Genomic DNA, 21,437 nt, shown 5'->3' on the forward strand with positions numbered 1-21,437 from the left:
TTGGAAATTAAAAACCGAATAAAGTTTAATGCAGCAATTACAATAATACACGCATGTGTACTCTACTCCAATTAATGGCACATTGCACATTGTTAATATACAACTTCAAAGCCATTCAAGAATGAGGACTTGATCAAGAGATCGCTTCATGTAGTCAGCAGGTGTTGTATGGCTCCCACGGAGGACTGGTCAGTCCGTAAATCTCCTCAAAGTAAATACTCTCTGAACCCGGATGGCTAATGTTAAATCTGCAGTGGCTCAAGGTTTTCCCCCCCTTTTTTTTTTTTTTTTCCTCCCCCTCCCTGAACCCCGGCTATTAACCAACCCCTTGAACCCGCCGATTTGGTCTATAAACAGTATACTTGAAAATCTTTACATTAGATTACATATTGCAAAATCTTCCGTCAGAAAAATCTAGACATTTTCACAATGCCTTTCATTCTCTCTCTGATAAAAATCTAAAATTTTTCATGTTGGTGAAATTCCCCTGTGCTGCGTATCCCAGTATATCTCAAAGCTTGAATAGAGCTTATTTTAAAGTCAACATCAACTCAAAATGGACTTTTGTTGTTATTATTCTTTTTTAAAACACAGATTCCTGGTCTTATTGTGCACGATTCAACTTGCGCACATGAGGCCAAGTAAGAAAAAAAAAATATCTTCAGAATCTTTTATCAAAACGTAACCTGCAGTGCCTCTCAGACCTTTCCATTTCGGCTACATCACAAATCCCTCGAGTCCGCTTTCAATCCCTGATGAACAAAGTCAAGATCCGCCCCGCACATCCATCGAGTATCCTGTTCTCACGCAGAAACACTACAGAAGGTAAATGGCATTTCATGTTGACTTTAAGTCCAGACATGTTCTGCGCACATCATAAACACCCACCGCCAGTGAAATAGCCCTTACACACTGCTGTTACTCTTCAACTCAGCACTGACAGGCGAAAAAGACAAACATATGACACTCGAGAGCTCTTCAAACGTAAATATGCACAGAGAGTTTACACTACGGCGGCTTGTTGACGGTAGGTGGTACCTTTGCTGAGGACAGCAGCCGAGAACTCACACGGAAAGGCTTCTTCTCTCTGCCCTCTTCTCTAGGTTTGATGATGACAGTGTGTGTGTGTGTGTATGTCACCCTGAAACTGCTGTCGTTTACAGTTCGGATTCTGAGCTTATGAACTGATCCTCACTTGTGCTAGATTCAGAATGGCATCATGAAGCAGAGTGAACATGAGCATGTGTTCTGGATCACAGCAGTTTAAGTCTTTATTTCTGAATTAGTCTCAGGTAACACTGTCCCTTACACACATACACACACACACACGCGCGCGCACACACAGACACACACACAGGTACACAACCTACTGAGGTGAGTGCGATGAATAATGATGTCAACCTCCAGGAAGTGTAAATGTGTGTATGCTTTTATACAGGTCTGTTAGCTGCTGTACATCAGTGTGTGTACTCGGTGTCGCTGGACTGTGGCAAACTGACACTGAAGTAATTACACTACTTTAATATAGACTATATTTTTTTTATACGCGGACACAACTCATAAGAACTGCAAAAAAGACGCTTGCTTTGGCACATATGTACTCGATAGTGCCAAATGTCCACTTCAGAAGTAAAAGCCTGTCTCTGTTCATTGAACGGAATATTCCATGGAATCTGTCGGAAAGGGATTATGGAGTTCCATAATGTCAAAGACTTGACAGTCACTCTGGCGTAAAAATCCAGTCTACTCCCCCCTTTCTGCGAGTGCGCGGGTATGCGAGAAATCAGATCTGGGTCTCCTGAACGCTCTCCTTAGAGCCGTTCGAAAGCAACAGCGGCTCAGTCTGCACATTGGGAACGTGACTATGGCCTTTCAGAGATCCATGGAAAGTCATCGCCATTGGGATGGGAATTGGCAAGGGAGGCGAGATCGAGCCTGGGTTGGGGCCAAGGTCACCGGCAGGCCCCATTTTCAAGGTCGAAGCCTGATTTTGAGAAGAAGGGTTGGGTTTGTTGTTGAGCATTCCAGTGGTCATGTTCAAGCCCAGCACGTTGTTGTTAAAGTGGTGCGCTTTGTAGTAGTGGTTCAGGTGGTCTGCTTGCCCAACGCTTGGCAGGGTCATGATCTCAGGGTCATGAATTCTCGGACTCTGTCCGCTTCCTCCACCAGTTCCTGCCCCCGTGTGGACAGTGCTCCCTCCAGTGATGCCGCTAGCTCCCCCTGCAGATCCGATCTCATCTTCAACATTGATAATCTCAATGGCCCGTGCCGGACCGTGGTGTTTGTGCAGCTGGTGCTGCTTGCGGAGCTTGTAGAAGACGACCAGCATCACGGCCGCCATGAAGGTGATGGCCACAAAGCATCCGATGATGATCTTGGTCGTCTTCATTACATCCTCAAGACCTGACAGGTTGGCAACATCCGTGATGGAGACAGTGAACGGTCGATCTGGTGCACGTGTGGCTCGTGGTGACAAGGAGGACAGCATAGAGCCAGTGGGCCCTGCTGATGTAGATGCGGCCGTCGGTCCTGGAAAACTAATAAAGGTCTCGTTGACAAACTGCCGAGCTGGCGAATCGTGTCCCTCCTGCCCCGTCTCTACGGTTTCAACTGTAACAGTAGTGAAGTAGCTGTAGCCGTTGCCTGGGTCAGGAGCAGAGACGTTCAGCACAGCAGTCGCTGTGGTGTTGCCAGCAGAGTTGGTGACCATACAGGTGTATGGTCCTGTGTCCTGCATGGTCACATTGGTGAAATTCAAAGTACCATCGTGAAGGACTGAGATTCGGACCTTGTAGGCTCCATGGGTCATCAAGGTACCATTGGGGGTCAACCAGTTTACAGATGTCATGGATGTCCCAGTGCGGCATTTTAGCTCCGCTGCCATTCCCTCGGTCACGTTCAGGTCGGTCGGTGGCTCCACGATCACAGGAGCATAGCAGGTGAAATCCCGCTGGTCAAGATCCCCAATGTACCTGCCCTTAGTGCCTGGTGGGGCATGGCAGCGTGCGCAACAGGTGGAGTTATCAGGTACGGTTTCCTTGAGCCACCAACTCAACCACAACACATCACAGTTGCAAACCCAAGGGTTGTGGTTCAGATGCACACGCTCCAGCTGCTGCAGTGGAGTGAAGAGATCATGAGGCAATGAATGCAGAGAATTATGAGACAGATTGAGCTCCTCTAGGTTCTTCAGGTCATCAAATGCATTCCTCTCAATGACCGAGATCCTAGAGTGCATGAGCCACAGTTTGCGCAGAGACACCAGGCCTTGAAACGATCCAGGACGCACCACGCCAAGTTGGTTTCCCGACAACTCTAGTTCCTCCAGTCGCACAAGAGGTGTCAAGTTGGGTACATCCTTAAGCCCGCACATACCCAGATTCAGAAAGCGCAGGTTCAGCAGCCCTTCAAATGCTGCTTCTGAGATGAAACTGAGTTTGCGCAGCTCCCCGAGATCTAGCCGTCGCAGTGACGGCACGCGGTGGAATGCGTAGGCTGGCAGGGTCTCTATAGGGTTGTTCCTCAGCCAGAGTTCACGCAGCTTGCTCAGGTACTCGAACGCCTGTGAAGGTACCAGCGGTAGTCTGTTGTCAAAAAGCTCCAGGGTGATAAGATTGGGAAGGCCATTGAACGCTCCCACTTCTATCTGACGAATCTGGTTTTTAGACAACTGTAAAATTTCCAGATGATTTAGATGCTTGAAAGTGTCTGACCTGATCACCTGCAGGAAAAAAAAAAGAGAAACGGGAGCAGAGTTACAACATATTCTGGAACTGGGTTACTGCATCTTCTGAATCTACAGGGAAACAGGATAGCCAGTTCTGCAGCAGTTTGAGTTGCTCAAGATCCCTGCATGCCTCACTCTCGAAGTATTTGTCTTTTTGTTGCTATTTCAGTTTGTGCGTATGCGTGACCATCTGCCACTCAGATGACTGGTTTACAATGCCTGATGGTTGTAGCGTTGGAGGGCTTAACTAACAGAGCTCATAAACAAAGGTCGACCAAGAATCTTTAGCACCGAGGCTGTGGAAGCTACTGCAAGTAAATCCCATAATTCCTACAAAAATGTCAGGCTTGTATATGATATTTGTGTTTCATTTCCAACAGGAATACCAATATGGCTTTAATTACTTACCATTCGGTTCAATATCTTAAATTTCTAGCTAATATGATTAGATAGGTATGTTTTAGGAGCAGCACATCAATAAAAGAGTTAAACATCTCACCCGATTCAATTCAATACTTTTGTTTAGCACTTTTCACAGTTTTCATTCTAAAGCAGATTCACAAAAGGTGCATGTTATTACATTTATAAATCAGAAAGAGTTAAGGTGTTGAGTATAGGATGGACAGTATCTAATCACAGTTACACCCTATTCACACGGGGCTTCAGCGTCAGCGCTTGACTGAAGGCGTGTCTGAAGTTGGGGCTGAAGCGATCGTCATAAAAGCGTCAGCCAATGAAATCCAGTCAGCAATAGGCCACTGTCTGAGCTGGTGTATTTGCATACAGTGATCTGATTGGCTGACGCTTCCGTTGGCGCTTGAAAAGTTGAGCTAGTCCCACCTTCTGCAGCGAGCAACGCCTCTGAAGCGGTGCCGACGGATCCACAATGCAGTTCGGCAACGCCTGACGTCACCCATTCAAAGTGAATGGGAAGCGTTGATGCTGACGCCCCGTGTGAATAGGGCGTTAACCTGCAGCTACATCATAACGTATACTTTTCAAAAAGGTGATGTCTATTAATTTTATACACTTTCATTTTTTTCAATGTGATCTGATCATTACAATTATTAAGAACAGTTTGTGCATTCTGCATTACTTACGACTTTGTGTTTTTTTTTTTTATTAGGACACATCTTCACTGACCATTATTTCATTTTATAACACTTTAAGTCCTAGCAAATTCAATGTCTGGCATTGTTGTTTTCATATATGGCCAATTTTGGAAGTTTCTGGATATGACGATGCAGAATCCATGAATTTACCTGTATGGAGTTCTCCTGGAGGTTGAGGTATCGAGTATTGGACGAGATGCTCTGTGGAACTTCATTTAAGCTTTTTTTGGTACAGATCACTCGACTGGCTTGATTCGAACAGCTACAGAGAGCAGGGCAGGCGGGACTGGCTTCGGCCAATCTAGGTCCAAGGAGGTGTGGCCACAACAAAAGTTGGACCAACCAGATGAGGGGGGAGGGGCTGGAAAAGCCTGTTACCATAGCAGCCTGCATGGCAACTGAGTCATGTCCTGCCCCTTTCCTAAAACAAAAATAGCAAACAGTGAGCATTCAGTGTTCTTAAAGAGATAGTTCAGCCATGTAAACATGTAAATCCAGTCATCATATACTTTTCTTTTTTGAGTTTCTTGCGTAAACACAAAAGAAGACATTTTGAATTCAAAATAGGAAGTACAAGTACTATGGAAATCAATGGTTGCAGGTTTTCAGCACTGTTCAATACACTCAAAAAAATAACTGATTGGATGAACTCAATTTAATTGAGGGCAGGATTTCCATCCAATAAATTTGTTTAGCACCAACTAAAAAAAACTATTTACACAATTAAATGCAATTGAGTTGGTCCAACATGATTTTATCAAATAAAAGTTTAAGTAGATCTGTTATTATTATTATTTAACAAACTCAAAGCTCTGATAACATCATGTGTCTATTACGTGTGATTCATTCATTTTCTCCTTGACTTAGTCCCTTTAATAATCTGGGGTCGCCACAGCGGAATGAACCGCCAACTTATCCAGCATGTGCTTTACGCAGTGGCGACCGCAGATTAATTCACATTTGGCATTTCTGTGTGGAGTTTGCATGTTCTCCTCGTGTTGGCGTGGGTTTCCTCCGGGTGCTCCGGTTTCCCCGACAGTTCAAACACATGCGATATAGGGGAATTGGGTAAGCTAAATTGTGTATGTGTGTCAATGAGTGTGTATGGATCTTTCCTGGTGTTGGGTTGCAGCTGGAAGGGCATTCGCTGCATAAAACATATGCTGGATAAGTTGGCGGTTCATTCCGCTGTGGCGACCCTAGATTAATAAAGGGACTGAGCTGAAAAGAAAATGAATGAATGAATGAAATATATATATATTTAATAATCCCCCTTTTGGTTTTGTCCATATTTTTGTTTTTTGTTCTTTCGGTTAATTTAGGGTTATAACAATACATTGTTATACATCCCCCTTTTTAATTCGCCCAGGGTGCTATTTAAGCTGCTGTCTGTCCATCATGGCCTCCTAACCATCCCCATATCCTAATTGGCTTCATCACTCTGTCTCCTCTCCACCAATCAGTGGTGTGAGTTCTGGCGCAATATGGCTGCCGTCACATCATCCAAATGGATGCTACTCAATAGTGGTGCATGAGGAGGTTCCCCCATTGTGTAAAGCGCTTTGAGTGTTTAGAAAAGCGCTGTATAATTGTAAGGAATTATTATTATTATCTTTGTTTTTAAAGGTAAATTTCTCAATATTTTACTTTTTTTTTGGTCCCACTTTATAGTATTTGTCCTTAACTACTATGTACTTACATCAAAAAATAAATACAATGTACTTACTGTGTTTATAATGTATTTGAGAACTCTTGTGGTGCTTTTGAGTTGGGATAGAGGTTGGGTTATGGACAGGTTTGGTGGCATGGGAAGGTTTAAGGGTGGGTTAAGGTGTATTTTGAAATGTGTAATAACAGTGTATTTACAAATGTAATTACATACATGTATTAATCAAGCATAAGTACACAGTAAATACATGTATTTACACAATAAGTACATTGTAACAAACTATTAATTACTGTGTAAGTACATATTAGTTAAGGCCACTTAATATAAAGTGGGACCTTTTTTTTAATAACCAAAAAATTCCATATTTTCAATAGTCGTATTTCATTTAATCTTAACAAATCATACAAGAATGTTAGGCTCATTTATTTGCCTTTCAGCTGATGTCCAAAAACGGACTCAATTTCCACAAATGGAACAAAAAGCAATGGCTAAGAAAGTGTATTTACAATAACGGCATCCACAAAACAAGAGAGAGAATTAACTTTTTTTACGATTAACTGGTGGAATCAGGTATCTTGTGGCATCAAAGTGTAATCCACACAGACTGCACACTGCTACGGGAGTCTCCTGCTTGCCATCAGAATCATCACAGTCAGCACTGGCTCTGCTTACTGCAAGAAAACACAGAGGAGGGAGAACAAGAGAGAGAGAGAGAGGTCAGAAACTGCATATATGTACAGCTTATCGTATTTCATACAGCTAAGGGTGAGAGGGTCGGTACATCAGCACAGCAAAACTGTGACCTATGCGAATAAACACTGTGACCTCTAGGCAGAGATGTCGTCTGTAGTGTAAGGACTGATGAGATCTAATGTAGGGATTTGGATTTTTTAGTTTTGGATGAACTAAACCTTTAAAATTCACTTATTTAACAAACAAGCGTCATTAGTTTAATATCTTGCTCCTATAGAGTTTAAAGGATGGCTGCATGACTACTAAGTACTGCATTTGAATTTAATCGTACTACTCGGCCATTGGAAATGTAGGTTCTATACAGTATGAATGTGAGCAGTATGAATAGAACTTGGACGTACTACATCCGCCATTTTGTCATCATGATGTGACCTAACCAAAGTCCCTTCAAGGCAAGTCATTTCACTTGGCGGCCATCTTTGAAACGCCTCTCGGGCAGTATCTGTTTAAACAGGGAAACATCAAATTCTCCAAAACAGCTTGCCAAGCTTAAGATTTTGGAATCATCAATAAGATTAAACAACAGCCGTCTCTTCAGTTTCATTTCTAAACGTCCAAATCACAAAATCTGCAGAAACTCTCGTCTGATCTGAGCCCCTCCCCCAGAGCATCATCAGTCTATAGCAATTGCTGATTGGCTCTTGTACTAGAAGGCGGGCTTTATTCAGCATATCCTCCTGAGACCCCGGCCATTGACTTGTGTCCTCTGTAGTGAACAGGGTGTTTTCATGAACTGTCTTTGAATTTTTTGAGCTACCCTGTCAAGTCCTGTTGTACAATTCAGAGGACATCCTGATATGTCATTTGATTGGCTGGCATGCTAGGAACCACTTCTGACACAGCATTCAAAATGGCCGACATACAAAAAAGCACATTTTATGGGAACCCTACTGAAAAATGCAGCTTAAAGCAGCCTAGGCTGGTTGGCTGGTTTTAGCTGGTCGACCAGGCTGGTTTTAGAGGGGTTTTGGCCATTTCCAGGCTGGTTTCCAGCCATTTCCAGCCTGGTCTTAGCTGGTCAGGCTGGGAGATGACCAGCTAAAACCAGCTTGACCAGCCTAGCCAAGCTGGGAGCCCAGCCAAAAGCAGCTATGTCCAGCTTAAACCAGGCTGGTCAAGCTTGATTTAGCTGGTCTTTATTTCAGCCTGTCCAGCTAAGATCAGGCTGGAAATGGCTGAAAACCAGTCTGGAAATGGCCAAAACCCCTTTAAAACCAGCCTGGTCGACCAGCCTAGGCTGGTTTAAGCTGGATTTTTCAGCAGGGATGGAGAGAGGCATGGGGAATTTAGCTTTTTAAATGTTTTTTAATATTATTATTATTACATATATATTTGTTTATAAAAGTGTCAGGAACAATAGATTTAGCTTTCAAAGCTGTTAATTTGTTTGTGTTTCAAAATATCCTCCTTTTTTAAATGTCCGCTATAGTGACCATCTTAATGTAGTTAATGAGTGCCTGTTGTAGGAGGCAGAACTGAAGCAGAGAGGATTCTTTACAAGACAGTTGAGGGAGACTTTAATATAGAGTCTGACAATTACATAATTAGAGACAATTAGAGAATGACGCCAAAAAAAAACATGAAGTTATGGTATATTTTTATTTATTTCACCGAAATTTATATTTTCACTGTAACAAGTTGTATGTGTTTACATGTTAAGAGAGTGAAAGTTATATAATGTTTCATAAATTACAGTGATTTAATGTTTGTAATACAGTGATATACTCTTTTGGTTTAAATACTCTTTCACTGTTGCTGCTTTACAGTTTTTACAGTAGTTTTCACTCACATTTTGTACAGTGGTATAATCCACTGCGTAAACAATGTTATTTCACTACTAATCTTTGAGTGTCTAGACATGGAGTGCTTGTAGAAAACATTCATTCACTCATTTTTCTTCGGCTTAGTCCCTTATTTATTAGGGGTCGCCACTAATCCAGCATATGTTTTACGCAGTGGATGCCCTTCCAGCCGCAACCCAGTACTGGGAAACACTCATACACACTAATACTTTGCGGCCAATTTAGTTAATCAATTCCCCTATAGCGCATGTGTTTGGACATTTCATTCATTCATTCATTTTTCTTCGGCTTAGTCCCTTTATTTATCATCGGTAACTGCAGCTGAATGAACTATTCCAGCATATGTTTTAGACAGTGGATGCCCTTTCAGCTGCAACCCAGTACTGAAAAACACCCATGCACTCTCACACACACACACACACACACACACACACTCATACACTACGGGCTATTTAGTTAATCAATCCCCCCTATAGCACATGTATTTGGACAGTGAGGGAAACCGGAGCACCTGGAGGAAACCCACACCAACACAAGGAGAACATGCAAACTCCATACAGAAATGCCAACTGACACAGCCAGGACTCAAACCAGTGACCTTCTTGCTGTGAGGCCACAGTGCTAACCACTAAGCCATCGTGCCACCCATTGTAGAAAACAACACAAAAAAATCTTTTTTTTTTTTGTCTTTAATTTGGAAAAAACATTTTTCAAAAGAACCAAAAGTGAATCATTTGTGACTCTGGACCACAAATTCAATCATAAAGTGTAAATTTTTGGAAATTAAGATTTATACTGAATTATTTCATTTTATTTTTATTTTTTTTAAATATAGAACAATATTTATATATATTTTTTTCTTTAATTTAGAAAAAAATAAAAATAAAAGTTCAGTTTCTGACCCTCAGTTGAAAGTGTCAATTTTGAAAAATTAAGATTTATGCTGAAAATATTTTTATTTCTTTGTTTCATTCTCTTTGTTTCATTTTCTTTTCAGCTTAGTCCCTTTATTAACCTGGGGTCGTCACAGCGGAATGAACCGCCAACTTATCCAGCGTATGGTTTACTCAGCGGACGCCCATCCTGCAGCAACCCATCACTGGGAATATTTTTCTTTGTTTTCAAGATAATATTTTGATACAAGATAGACAATATTTTACTGAAATACAACTATTGTAAATATGTAATTTAAGGGTTAAACAATCTAAATATTGAGAAAATCTGTTGATATATCAAATAGATATACTTATATTTATAATAGATATACTTATATTTATAATAGATATACTTATATTTTTCGCAGATTTCCACAGATTTGTAGCCCATCATTAATTCTGCTTATTTACTTAAATAAATGTGAGTAAATCTATATTTATTCTGTTTTTTAATTAATTATAGTAATATTATTGACTACTGTGAAAATGTTCATCTGATTTATGTACAATGCAGTTTGTAGAGTGATATTTTCTGTCTTTTACTACATATATTACATGACAAACTTGCTTTATTTACCAAATAAAGTGAATCTAATTGGATTTGCATTTTAAACATTAAAAAGTTAAAAAGATATAATATTTTTGTTTTATATATTAAGGTTTTAGTTATGATACTCCCAAAATAATTCAGCAGAAATCCGCAGACTTTTACCAAAATTTATAGCAGAAATAGCAAAAAACATCCGCAGATTCCGTCTGGCCCTGCTTATAGGGAATATCTTCATGGTAAATGTTCTTTACACAGTATTCTAATGATTTTGGCATAACTGAGAAAAGATAATGTTGACCCATACAATGTATATTTTGGCAATTTCTATAAATCCACCCATACAACCTAAGACTGGTTTTGTCATTCAGGATCACATTTTAAGTTTCGCCTATGTACAGATATTGAAAGGACATTTTTATTAGTGTGAAGAACATTTCAGTATTTTAAAGGATTTTAGGGTGGCTCAGTGGTGAGCACTGTTGCCTCTCAGCAAGAAGGTTGCTAGTTCAAGTCCCGGCTACGCCAATTGTCATATGTGGAGTTAGCATGTTTTCCCCATGTTGTTGTGAGTTCACTCCAGGTGCTCTGGTTTCCCCTAAAGTCTAAACACATGCGCTATAAGTAAACTGATTAATTAAATTGGCGGTAGTGTGTAAATGAGTGTGTATGGGTGTTTTCCAGTACTGGGATACAGCTAGACGGGCATCTTCTGCTTAAAACATGCACTAGAATTGTTGTTGGTTCATTCTGCTGTGGCGACCCCTGATAAATAAGGGACTAAGCCGAAGGAAAATGAATGAATGAGGTATTTTACTGTGCAACAGTCACATTCATTGATGTTCTTTGTGGAACCAATGATGCCAATAATGAACTTATTATTAACATCCTGGATTGATCTGACCTGGCAAAATAAAATTTTTCATTCGTTTGGAGGCTGTGCCATCAGACCAGTGGCATACTTTAAAATCATTATTATTTTTATTAATTATGTTTGTTGGTTTTCTGTGTTTAATGTGCATTTATACAGTTGAAGGCAAAAGTATTATTCCTCCTGTGAAATTTTATTGGTGACGCAGTGGCGCAGTAGGTAGTGCTGTCGCCTCACAGCAAGAAGGTCGCTGGTTCGAGCCTCAGCTGGGTCAGTTGGCATTTCTGTGTGGAGTTTGCATGTTCTCCCTGCGTTCGCGTGGGTTTCCTCTGGGTGCTTTGGTTTCCCCCACAGTCCAAAGACATGCGGTACAGGTGAATTAGGTTGGGTAAATTGCCCTACCCTAGTGTATGAGTGTGAATGAGTGTAAATGGATGTTTCCCAGAGAGGGGTTACAGCTGGAAGGGCATGTGCTGGATAGGCTGGCAGTTCATTCCGCTGTGGCGACCGCGGATTAATAAAGGGACTGAATGAATAAAAATGTATTTCTTCAAACATTTCCCAAATGCTCTTTAACAGATTCAACACATTTTTAAACCATAGTTTTAATAACCACTTACTAATAACTAATTTCATTGGTCTTTGCCATGATGATGGCACATAGTATTTTACAATATACTAGTATTCAGCTTAAAGTGCCATATAGACCATTTTGAGGGAATTTAACAATAACAATAGTCCTAACGTATTTCCTGTTTTACATTTTGTATTTCCACATGTTCTGTGTGTCCAAAAAGTTTGAGGATGACAGCAGTTTTAACGTTAAGATATGATTGAATTGCCTTCTGTTACAGTTATGAAATAGTTTGACAACAAGCAGGAAATGTTTATGGGCCAATAAATATCACCTCATTGAAGTGGTCTATAAAGGTTTAACTGTGTTAATTAGGGCAGGGGTGGCGAACCCGCGGCTCGCGAGCCGCTTGCGGCTCTTTTACTGCTCTTGTGCGGCTCATCCTCTCGCGCGATTTAACATACATTAACCAATTGACTAACGCCCCATTCACACGGGGCTTCTGCGTCTCTTTCTGCTTTTGTGCGGCTCAACCTCTTGCGCGATTTAACATATAATAACCAATTGACTAATGCCCCATTCACACGGGGCTTCACGTTGCTCGCTGCAGAAGCTGGGAGTAGCTCAACTTTTCAAGCGCTTACGGACGCGTTAGCCAATCAGATCGCTGTATGCAAACACACCTGCTAGAAAGTGGCCTATTGCTGACTGAATTTTATTTTCTGACGCTTCCATTCAGACACGCCTTCAGTCAAGGGTTGACACTGAAGCCCCGTTTGATTGGGGCGCAACACGAGTGACGTGCAGTTCGTTAATATCAATCGTCATGGCAGAGTCAGGAAAGCGTACAGCTAAGCGTAAATACGAAGATGAGGGCAGAACATTTTTATCTGAATGGGATTTTACACTGAAACTAGTGAAATCAAAGCATCGCTCTGTTCTTACTGACACACACGTGAAAGAGTTACTACGAGTAGCCACAACTGAATACGAGCCAGACCTGAAAAAGATTGTGGAAACCAAGGAATGTCAGGTGTCCCACTGAGTCAAGTAAAATGAGGTAGGCTAATTTAAATCCATGAAAACTATTGCGATATATAATTAGGTGTATAAGTTATTGTGACAGATATACTGTTGTTTGCACATCTGTTGTGTGGCTCTTTGCAGTGATAAAGTTTTTTTTTTGGCTCATCATGCCAAACAGGTTCGCCACCCCTGAATTAGGGTAACTAGGCAAGTTAGGGTAATTAGGCAAGTCATTGAACAATAGAACAGTTTGTTCTGTAGCCAATGAGGGAAATAATTTCTTTAGACCCTAATAATATTGACATCAGATACAGCTGAAACCAGAAGTTTACAAACACTCTAAAAAAAAGAAGCATAACCATTTTTAAAAAAGATGTCTGATGGTAAATTATACTGAACGTTTACTATTTTAGCTCTTTTAGGATTCCCTAAATGATTTACATTTGCTGAATGCCAGAATAATGAGAGGATTTTTTTTATTAATTTCTAAACAGTCAAAAGTTTACACACATTTGCTTTTAAACTGTATAACTTTAGTCAAATGTTTTGGGTATCCTTCCACAAGCTTCTCACAATAGTTTGAAAGTATTTTGGCCCATTCCTCCTGACAGAATTGGTGTAACTGTCAGATTTGTCAGCTGTCTTGCTCGCACAAGCTTTTTCAACTCTGCCCACACATTTTCTATAGGATTGAGATCAGGGCTTTGTGATGGCCACTTCAAAACATTCACTCTGTTGTCCTTAAAGCACATTTGAACTAATTTGCCAGTATGCTTAGGGTAATGGTCTGTTTGGAAGACCCATGTGTGGCCGAGTTTTAATTTCCTGGCTGATGTCTTGAGATATTGCTTCAGTATTTCTACATAATGTTCTTTCTTCATGATGCCATCTTTACTTTGAAGTGGACCAGTCCCTCCTGCAGCAAAACAGCCCCACAACATGATGCTGCTGCCCCATACTTCACAGTTGGGATGGTGTTCCTAAGCTTGTGAGCTTTCCCCTTTGTCCTCCAAATGTAACACTGGTCATTATGGCCAAACAGTTCAATCTTAGCTCCATCAGACCACAGGATATCTCTAAAGATTAGTCTTTTTCCCGGTGTAATTCTGCAAATTGTAATCTGGCTTTTTTGTTGATTCTGGCTTGTTAATGTTCCCATGTTGTCACAGAATGAAGCAGTGTGTTTGAGGTTTTCCTTAAATACTATTCTACAGTTGTGCCTCCAATTATCTCCAATGTTGTCAACTAGCCAATCAGAAACTTCAAAACCTTGACATCATCATCTGAGCTTCATCAGAGGCAGAATAATCTTATTGTATGTAAACTTGACTTTCAAGAAAAGTTATAACAATTTCTCAAACAATCTCTCTCTCATTATTCTGTATTAAGCATAACAGAAGCAAATATGATCATCCTAACTTACCTAAAAGAGAAAAAGTTTAGTCACATTAACATCTGACTTTTATTAAATGATTATGTGCCTTTTATACGGTGTATGTAAACTTCTGGTTTCAACTGTACAAATATGTTTACATTTTTAATTAATTTAATTAAAAAGATTATATATATATATATATATATATATATATATATATATATATATATATATATATATATATATATATATATATATATATATATATATATTCAAGTTAAACTAAAGGAAATACGACTTGCTCCACATTTAAAAAAAAAAATTAAATATAATAAGACAATCTGTGAAGATGTGCTTACTCTGTTAAACATCACTTGGTAAATATTAAAAAAAAAAAAAGGGCAGATCATTTAGCCTTCAACAATATGTGTATGGTTCTATAAGCATTGCATAGCTATAATACTTTCCTCATGTTAAAGTTTAATATGCCAATAATACCACTGATTAGAATAAAAGGCAATACATAACACATAAATAACAATAAATGAGCTCTAGATCAAACGAGGTAAACAACCCTCATATCTGAGAGATGATAATAATGATGAATAAATACAGAATAATGCAGATATTAGACGACCCGCAGTGATTGTCGGGGTGACAGAAATGCAGTGGCAGCAGAATCAGGATAAACAGCTTTGCTAATCAACATTTAGGCAGCAGAGTGGAGTTTGAGCATCAGAGCAGACAGTAAATCTGCAAGAATCCTGAAATAGTGTTAATATTTAATAATTCTTAATTATATTCAATATTTTCAAATTAAAAATCCAATATGACATTGAACTCTGAAATGGCGGTGCGGTGGCTCAGTGGTTAGCACTGTCGCCTCATAGCAAGAAAGTCACTGGTTAGAGCCCCGGCTTGGCTAGTTGGCATCTGTGGAGTTTGCATGTTCTCCCTGTGTTGGCGTGGGTTTCCTCCAGGTGCTCCGGTTTCCCCCACAGTCCAAACACATGCGCTGTAGGGGAATTGATTAACTAAATTGGCCGTAATGTATGAGTGTGTGTTTGAATGTGAATGTGTATGGATGTTTCCCAGTTCTGGGTTGCAGCTGGAAGGGCATCCACTGGAAATTGAACGAATGAATAAATGAAATGTCTAGATCTAGCTTTAAGATTGTATAGTGGATCATGCCTAACAAAATAGTTTGATCCCTACTCCCTGAACGCTTCTATAGTTTCTTTAAAAACAGCCAAATAGGAAGTATACAGGAACATTATGAGTTTGCATAGGTCATCATGACCCTCCTTTATTTTTCTAAAACTAAAAGCCACTGAGTATGATCACGAACAGCACATGCTGATAAACATCAAAACGATAAATATAACCGTATGACAACACAGGAATGAAAGCAGAAAAACATTTGCGTTCTGTTGTAAATTATTGCACCTTCCTTCAACATTTCTCAGTAAACAGATTTCAGGTAATGCGGGTTTTAAATACTTGTGATCCTGTTATTATTATCCTAATAAAAGACTGATCATGCTCTTATCCCACGCTCAAGACAAACATGTTGACATGAGATCTGAAGTCGTTATGCAGCAAGCGTTTTAGGTCCACGTCGACATCAAAAATCAAGCGAACCCTGTTATTTACATGCATTAAACTATGTTTAGCTTATCTTCAACTAATAAACCAACATCACTTAAAAAATGATGAATGCTTTAACAAATATAAGTCAAATATGAACTGACACAATGTTGGGTTAAGGTTTTCAAATTCATTTTAAATGATTTTTAATCAACGATTGAGTTTGTCCATATTTGACTCTGCGCTGGATTAAAACAACCCATTTTTTTAGAGTGTTGTATGAATAATTGAATAGCATGAGAGTGCGGATGCGCATGTGCACATGTCACAAATCCGAAGAAAACAATGCAAAATTAAGACTATTTTATTTAATATATCACAGTGTCGTAATACGGCTGAAACATCTTTGTCCATCACACGCAGGCGCATCTCTCTCTCTCTTTCTCTCTCTCTCTCTCTCTCTCTCTCTCAGTGTGTGTGTGTGTGTCACAGGTGCGGTGGTGCAGCTTCACTGTAACCATGACAACGCTAAATTGATTTGCAGATGCTGGGTGTCGGAATCCGGTTGGGTGGCGGCGCTCTGTTTGCACTACGGCTTCGTTAAAACCAGCCACAGGCCAAGGAATAAAAACCCCCGAGTCGAACGCACGAATTAAACATGTCTTTCATAGGCCATGACAGCGATTGTTAATTCACCTTCATCAGATGCATCGATCAGCATCAGCACAGACAGAGACCGCAGTGCCTCTGATGCTGTTATATGAGAGAAAATCGGTGCATCTGAATGCGTTAGTGACTGCGGCGTCTTAACGGAGACCGTCGTACGCGCGTGAAATACACAAGTGAGGCCCCGACACGCGCGCGCGCACGCTCGAAGACGCGCAACAAAATGGCACACGGGTGTCTGTGTAATTCACGGATAACGAGGAAGAAAAAAAAAATGCAAATCAAGCAAAGACATCATTCACGTTGACAACTGCGAACCCATCACGAAATCCAACCGCTGGATTCGCTTCCATAAATAAATAATGAATTAATTAAATAAATAAACCTATTAAAATAAATAAATGCAATGCTGAATGAAATGTCTTACCGTTCTCTTCTCACGCAGCCATCATCACATCATCCAGATCCTCGTCTAAACGATCACCATCCTCATCATATCCATGTGGAAACCTATCAAATCAAATCAAACAGCAGCAATCACAACCAAACCATTATCCGACAATTCCACAGCGTTTCAAATCGGGCATCTGCTCAAATCTGCACTGTACCTTTTCTTTTCTCCTCGACGATCTGCTCCTGGTGGTTTTTGCCTCGGTGTCTCCGGAGCGCGTCAGTGCGCGCGGACGCGGTGAATAACGGCGAATATACAGTTAACAGATCATACCACCGCCGGCGAAAACGATGCAATCGCTCGCTTTAAAGTGTAAAAAATCGAATCTAATTTGATTATCCGGGGTATGAGGCGTACAAACCTATTGGCGCATTTTGGTGAGTGTATGCAGGCAGCTCGTGCGCGTCGTGGCCGTACAGAGGGATGGATGCTGCACCCAGCGCAACATCTTACGTAAAGTCCGTAGTTACGCTCCTGAATACTGCGCGCGCGGCTGGAGAACGGAGCACTCAGACATGCACAAAACACACCTGCTCTAGCCTGCTAACATACATCCATGCATTCATCTGCGGGGAATATCACTGTCAGATCATTTAGGCTTGCGGATACTGCACTAAAGCTGAACAATGTGTTAAACAGCAGAGGTGTTGTGTTTATATTACACGCTCTGAGCTGCCTGTGCTGGACAGTTCATCCTGAGAAAGAGAGGAAAGGGGGAAGAGCTAATGGAAATGTCCCTTAAATCATATTTACTTCAAAAATGTGTAGCCTGTGATATTGATGTACAATTTGATCAAGGTAAGGAGTGTCCAAACTTCTTATAACAGGCCAACAACCAAACTTGATTGAGGATGATGGGCTGAAGTTAAATCAAATTGTATTATGTTAAAGTTGCTACGGGTAATTTATATAATAACTATATAAAACAAAACAATAACTAGAAAACCTTGCTTTATATTTACCAATGCAGTATAATTTACATTTTACAACAAACTTATAATATTAAAAACAAAAACAATCATATTTATAACAGAATTTATTTCAGTGGAGCATCTGTTTTAAGTTTGATTTGCTCACTGATGTTTTCTGCATTGCCTTCTGTCTGTCGAGTGACAGTATTTCCATTTCGCTCAATACTTTGTTGATGCACCTTTGGCAGCGATTACAGCCTCAAGTCTTTTTGAATATGATGCTACAAGCTTGGCACACCTGTCTTTGGGAATTTTTGCCCATTCCTCTTTGCGGTACCTCTTGAGCTCTATCAGGCTGGATGGGAAGTGACGGTGTACAGCCATTTTCAGATCTCTCCAGAGATGTTCAATAGGGATTAGATCTGGACTCTGGCTGGGCCACTCAAGGACATTCACCGAGTTGTTGTGAAGCCACTCCATTGATATTTTGGCGGTGTGCTTTGGGTCATTGTCCTGCTGAAAGATGAACTGTCGCCCTAATCTGAAGTCAAGGGCACAATGTAAAAAAAAAAAAAAGATCTGTAAATGTGCAGTTTTCCTTATTGTGTGATTCATGTTTTTATTTGTCCTTGTTTATTTATGATCTTGATGTTTCTTCCAACAACGTTTAACCTTGAAAAGCTTGAAAAAGTGACTTTTATAAACATGTTTGATAGTTTGCAGTGCTATATCGTCTGGGTTGGTGTTGTATATTACATTATAGAAACCTTGTAATAAACAGCCAGCACATCATCTGTTATTTTACAGACGCATTTCCCTTGATATGTTATTTTTAAACTACTAAAATGTCAATTTCCCAGAGATGGGTTGCGGCTGGAAGTGCATCCGCTGCGTAAAAACTTGCTGGATAAGTTGGCGGTTCATTCCGCTGTGGCGACCCCGGATTAATAAAGGGACCAAGCCGACAAGAAAATGAATGAATGAATAAATAAAATGTCAATAAAAGTCACTTTGTTAAATTGTAGAGTTAAATTACCAACATCAGAAGTGGAGAGAGCAGAGCTCAACATCCCATAATGCAATTCTCAACCATAAAAAAAAAAAACATGTGAATCACAAACTACAAAAACTGTAATTTTTACAGTGAAAGACAGTTTTTAACACTTTTTAAGTCCAATTATGTAGAACTTCAAATGTTCACTACTATATAAACCACTGTCAAAACCATGTTTCACTGAGATAATCATGAAAGAAGTTATCTGTAAAATTACTGGGATCATCCTTAATACGGCTGATGCTTCTTGGAATAAATTTGACTTTGGGTGAAAGTCTGTATCTCATTCTCAATCCCCCTGGATCCTGTGTTTGGTCTAAATTATGTTGTCCTTGATTTGTTTGCTGTTCCTTTAAAAGGATGATTGAAAATCTAGCCCCCGCCCCATGTAATTATGCTTTTGAATTACATTATACGATCTTGATCTTTTCACCAACAAATATCAATGATGAAAAGTTTGATAAAGTGAACTTTACTGACATTTTTAATAGTTTGAGATAATGCAGCTAGCTCTCTGCAACTCTCACATGGTCGTCCACTGAAGCTAAGCAGGGTTGCAACCGGCCAGCTTGATAGGAGACCACATGGGAAAGCTGCCGGAAGTGGTGTTGGTGAGGCCAGCAGGGGGCCCTCAACCTGTGGTCTGTGTGGGCCCTAATGCCCCAGTATAGTTACGGGGACTCTATACTGCTCAGTGAGCGCCGTCGTGTCATTCAGGTGGATGCTGCACACTGGTAGTGGATGAGGATATTCTCCTATGTGTAAAGCGCTTTGAATGCCCAAAAAAGTGCTATATAAATGTAAGGAATTGTTATTATTATATGTATTGTCATGGTTTGTTTTGTAAATTACAGTATAAAAACCTGGTAATCAATTACCATTTTTAATGGACTATGTGTATATATTATTTCAATATACTATATATATATATATATATATATATATATATATATATATATATATATATATATATATAATTTCTTATATTCATTCACTTTCTTTCAGCTTAGTCTCTAATTTATCAGAGGTTGTCACATTGGAATGAATCACCAACTATTCTAGTCTTTACGCAGCAGATGCCCTTCCAGCCGCAACCCAGTACTGGTAAACTTTATTCACACACACTCACATACACAATGGCCAATTTAGCTTATTCAATTCACCTATCGCACATTTGTTTGGACTGTGGAGGAAACCGGAGCACCTGGAGGAAACCCACGCCAACACGGGGAAAACATGCAAACTCCACACAGATATGCCGACTGACCCAGCCGAGACTCGTACCAGTACCAGAAAACGATATCAAATATATAATGTGATTTTATATAATGTTGTTTTGTATATGCATTTATTTTGTTCTTTACAAAATAACATCACCAACTACTGGCCTGGCATGCAAAAAGCAGTAAATGTAGCTTTTTTGATGGATGAGTGTGAACAGGAATTGTTCTGATAGTGTTGTCTGTATATGCTAAACCTTTTTAGATCAACCATTAATAAAGGGACTAAGCCGAAAATAAAATTATTGAATATATCTTCTACTTGATTGTATTTAAAGATTGTATTGCATGATAATACTCACAACAGATGCAAATACAGAAATGCACTGCAAATAGCACATAGGATCCCCAAAAATGTATAGATCGTTTATTAGATTTTATGGAGATGCATTGCCACTGCCGAATCATCCCAATACATCTAACATTATTAATTCTTTCCAAATAGAGTTATTGGGCTCTACAATTTAGACGCAAAGTCTAAAGCGCATGGCGTAAAAAAGCATTAAGAGCATGTCCGGATTGCTATTTTAAGGATGGAAAAATACACTCTGCGCCCCAGCTCATGGTCTAACAGGGTTGTGCTCATTCTCTTAATGAGTTCTGTGTGTGTTTTAAGCATAACAGGCATTAAACCGATCAGAGTCTCATCTCACATTCCCTTTCAGAGTCAGTTGTGTCACGCCATGGCGCATTTTCTATTAACATGACGGACTTAGTAAGTGAAAAAACGGAACGCTTCACTATTGAGAAAACAGTTAAACTGAGAATCTGCAGCAAGAGGGTAAAGAACAAGTCTCCTCCATTCAGCCTCTTTACTTTCTCTTTCCCTTTACTTTTACTCTTGACTCCTTTACTTTGGTGGATAAGGAAACGGTACTCACTCCACTAAAGACATCCATTAGCCTACATAATTAATTTTGTTTGTTAAGTGCAAAGATTTGTTTCAAAACTATTACTAAATTTAGTTCTAATCTTCAGTAAACTAATAAATGAACAATAATAATGAGGAGTGGTCAAAAAACTGAGTTATATTCAAACACACGTCTTGTTCTTTTGCCCCATATGGTGACACAGACGTCTCCAAAACCCTACAGGCA

General features: G+C 39.9%; 1 protein-coding gene across 2 annotated transcripts; it reads right to left on the reverse strand.

Annotated features, from left to right (window-relative positions):
• Nucleotides 1–17,536, reverse strand: lrrc4bb (leucine rich repeat containing 4Bb). 2 transcript variants are annotated; one of them, XM_003201353.7, is made up of 5 exons: nt 17,253–17,536; nt 17,072–17,154; nt 7,060–7,179; nt 4,990–5,260; nt 1–3,721 (listed from the first exon to the last, which is right to left on the reverse strand). In XM_003201353.7, the coding sequence occupies exons 4-5, from the start codon at nt 5,230–5,232 to the stop codon at nt 1,784–1,786; spliced, it is 2,181 nt and encodes a 726-aa protein (XP_003201401.1). In that variant the 5' UTR covers nt 5,233–5,260; nt 7,060–7,179; nt 17,072–17,154; nt 17,253–17,536; the 3' UTR covers nt 1–1,783. The 2 variants fall into 2 exon arrangements, with proteins under 2 accessions (XP_003201401.1, XP_009295916.1); XM_009297641.5 differs by having other exon boundaries at nt 7,051–7,179.
• Nucleotides 17,537–21,437: the final 3,901 nt, after the last annotated feature.

The sequence above is a fragment of the Danio rerio genome, chromosome 24, assembly GCF_049306965.1.
Source record: "Danio rerio strain Tuebingen ecotype United States chromosome 24, GRCz12tu, whole genome shotgun sequence".
Taxonomy (NCBI): Eukaryota; Metazoa; Chordata; class Actinopteri; order Cypriniformes; family Danionidae; genus Danio; species Danio rerio.

Excerpts from the sequence above, each read along its gene's own strand:
- lrrc4bb (XM_003201353.7), bottom strand. The coding sequence starts at position 5,232 with ATGCAGGCTGCTATGGTAACAGGCTTTTCCAGCCCCTCCCCCCTCATC. Across the intron at positions 3,722-4,989 it reads TCCAGGAGAACTCCATACAG|GTGATCAGGTCAGACACTTT; the intron begins GTAAATTCATGG and ends TTTTTCCTGCAG.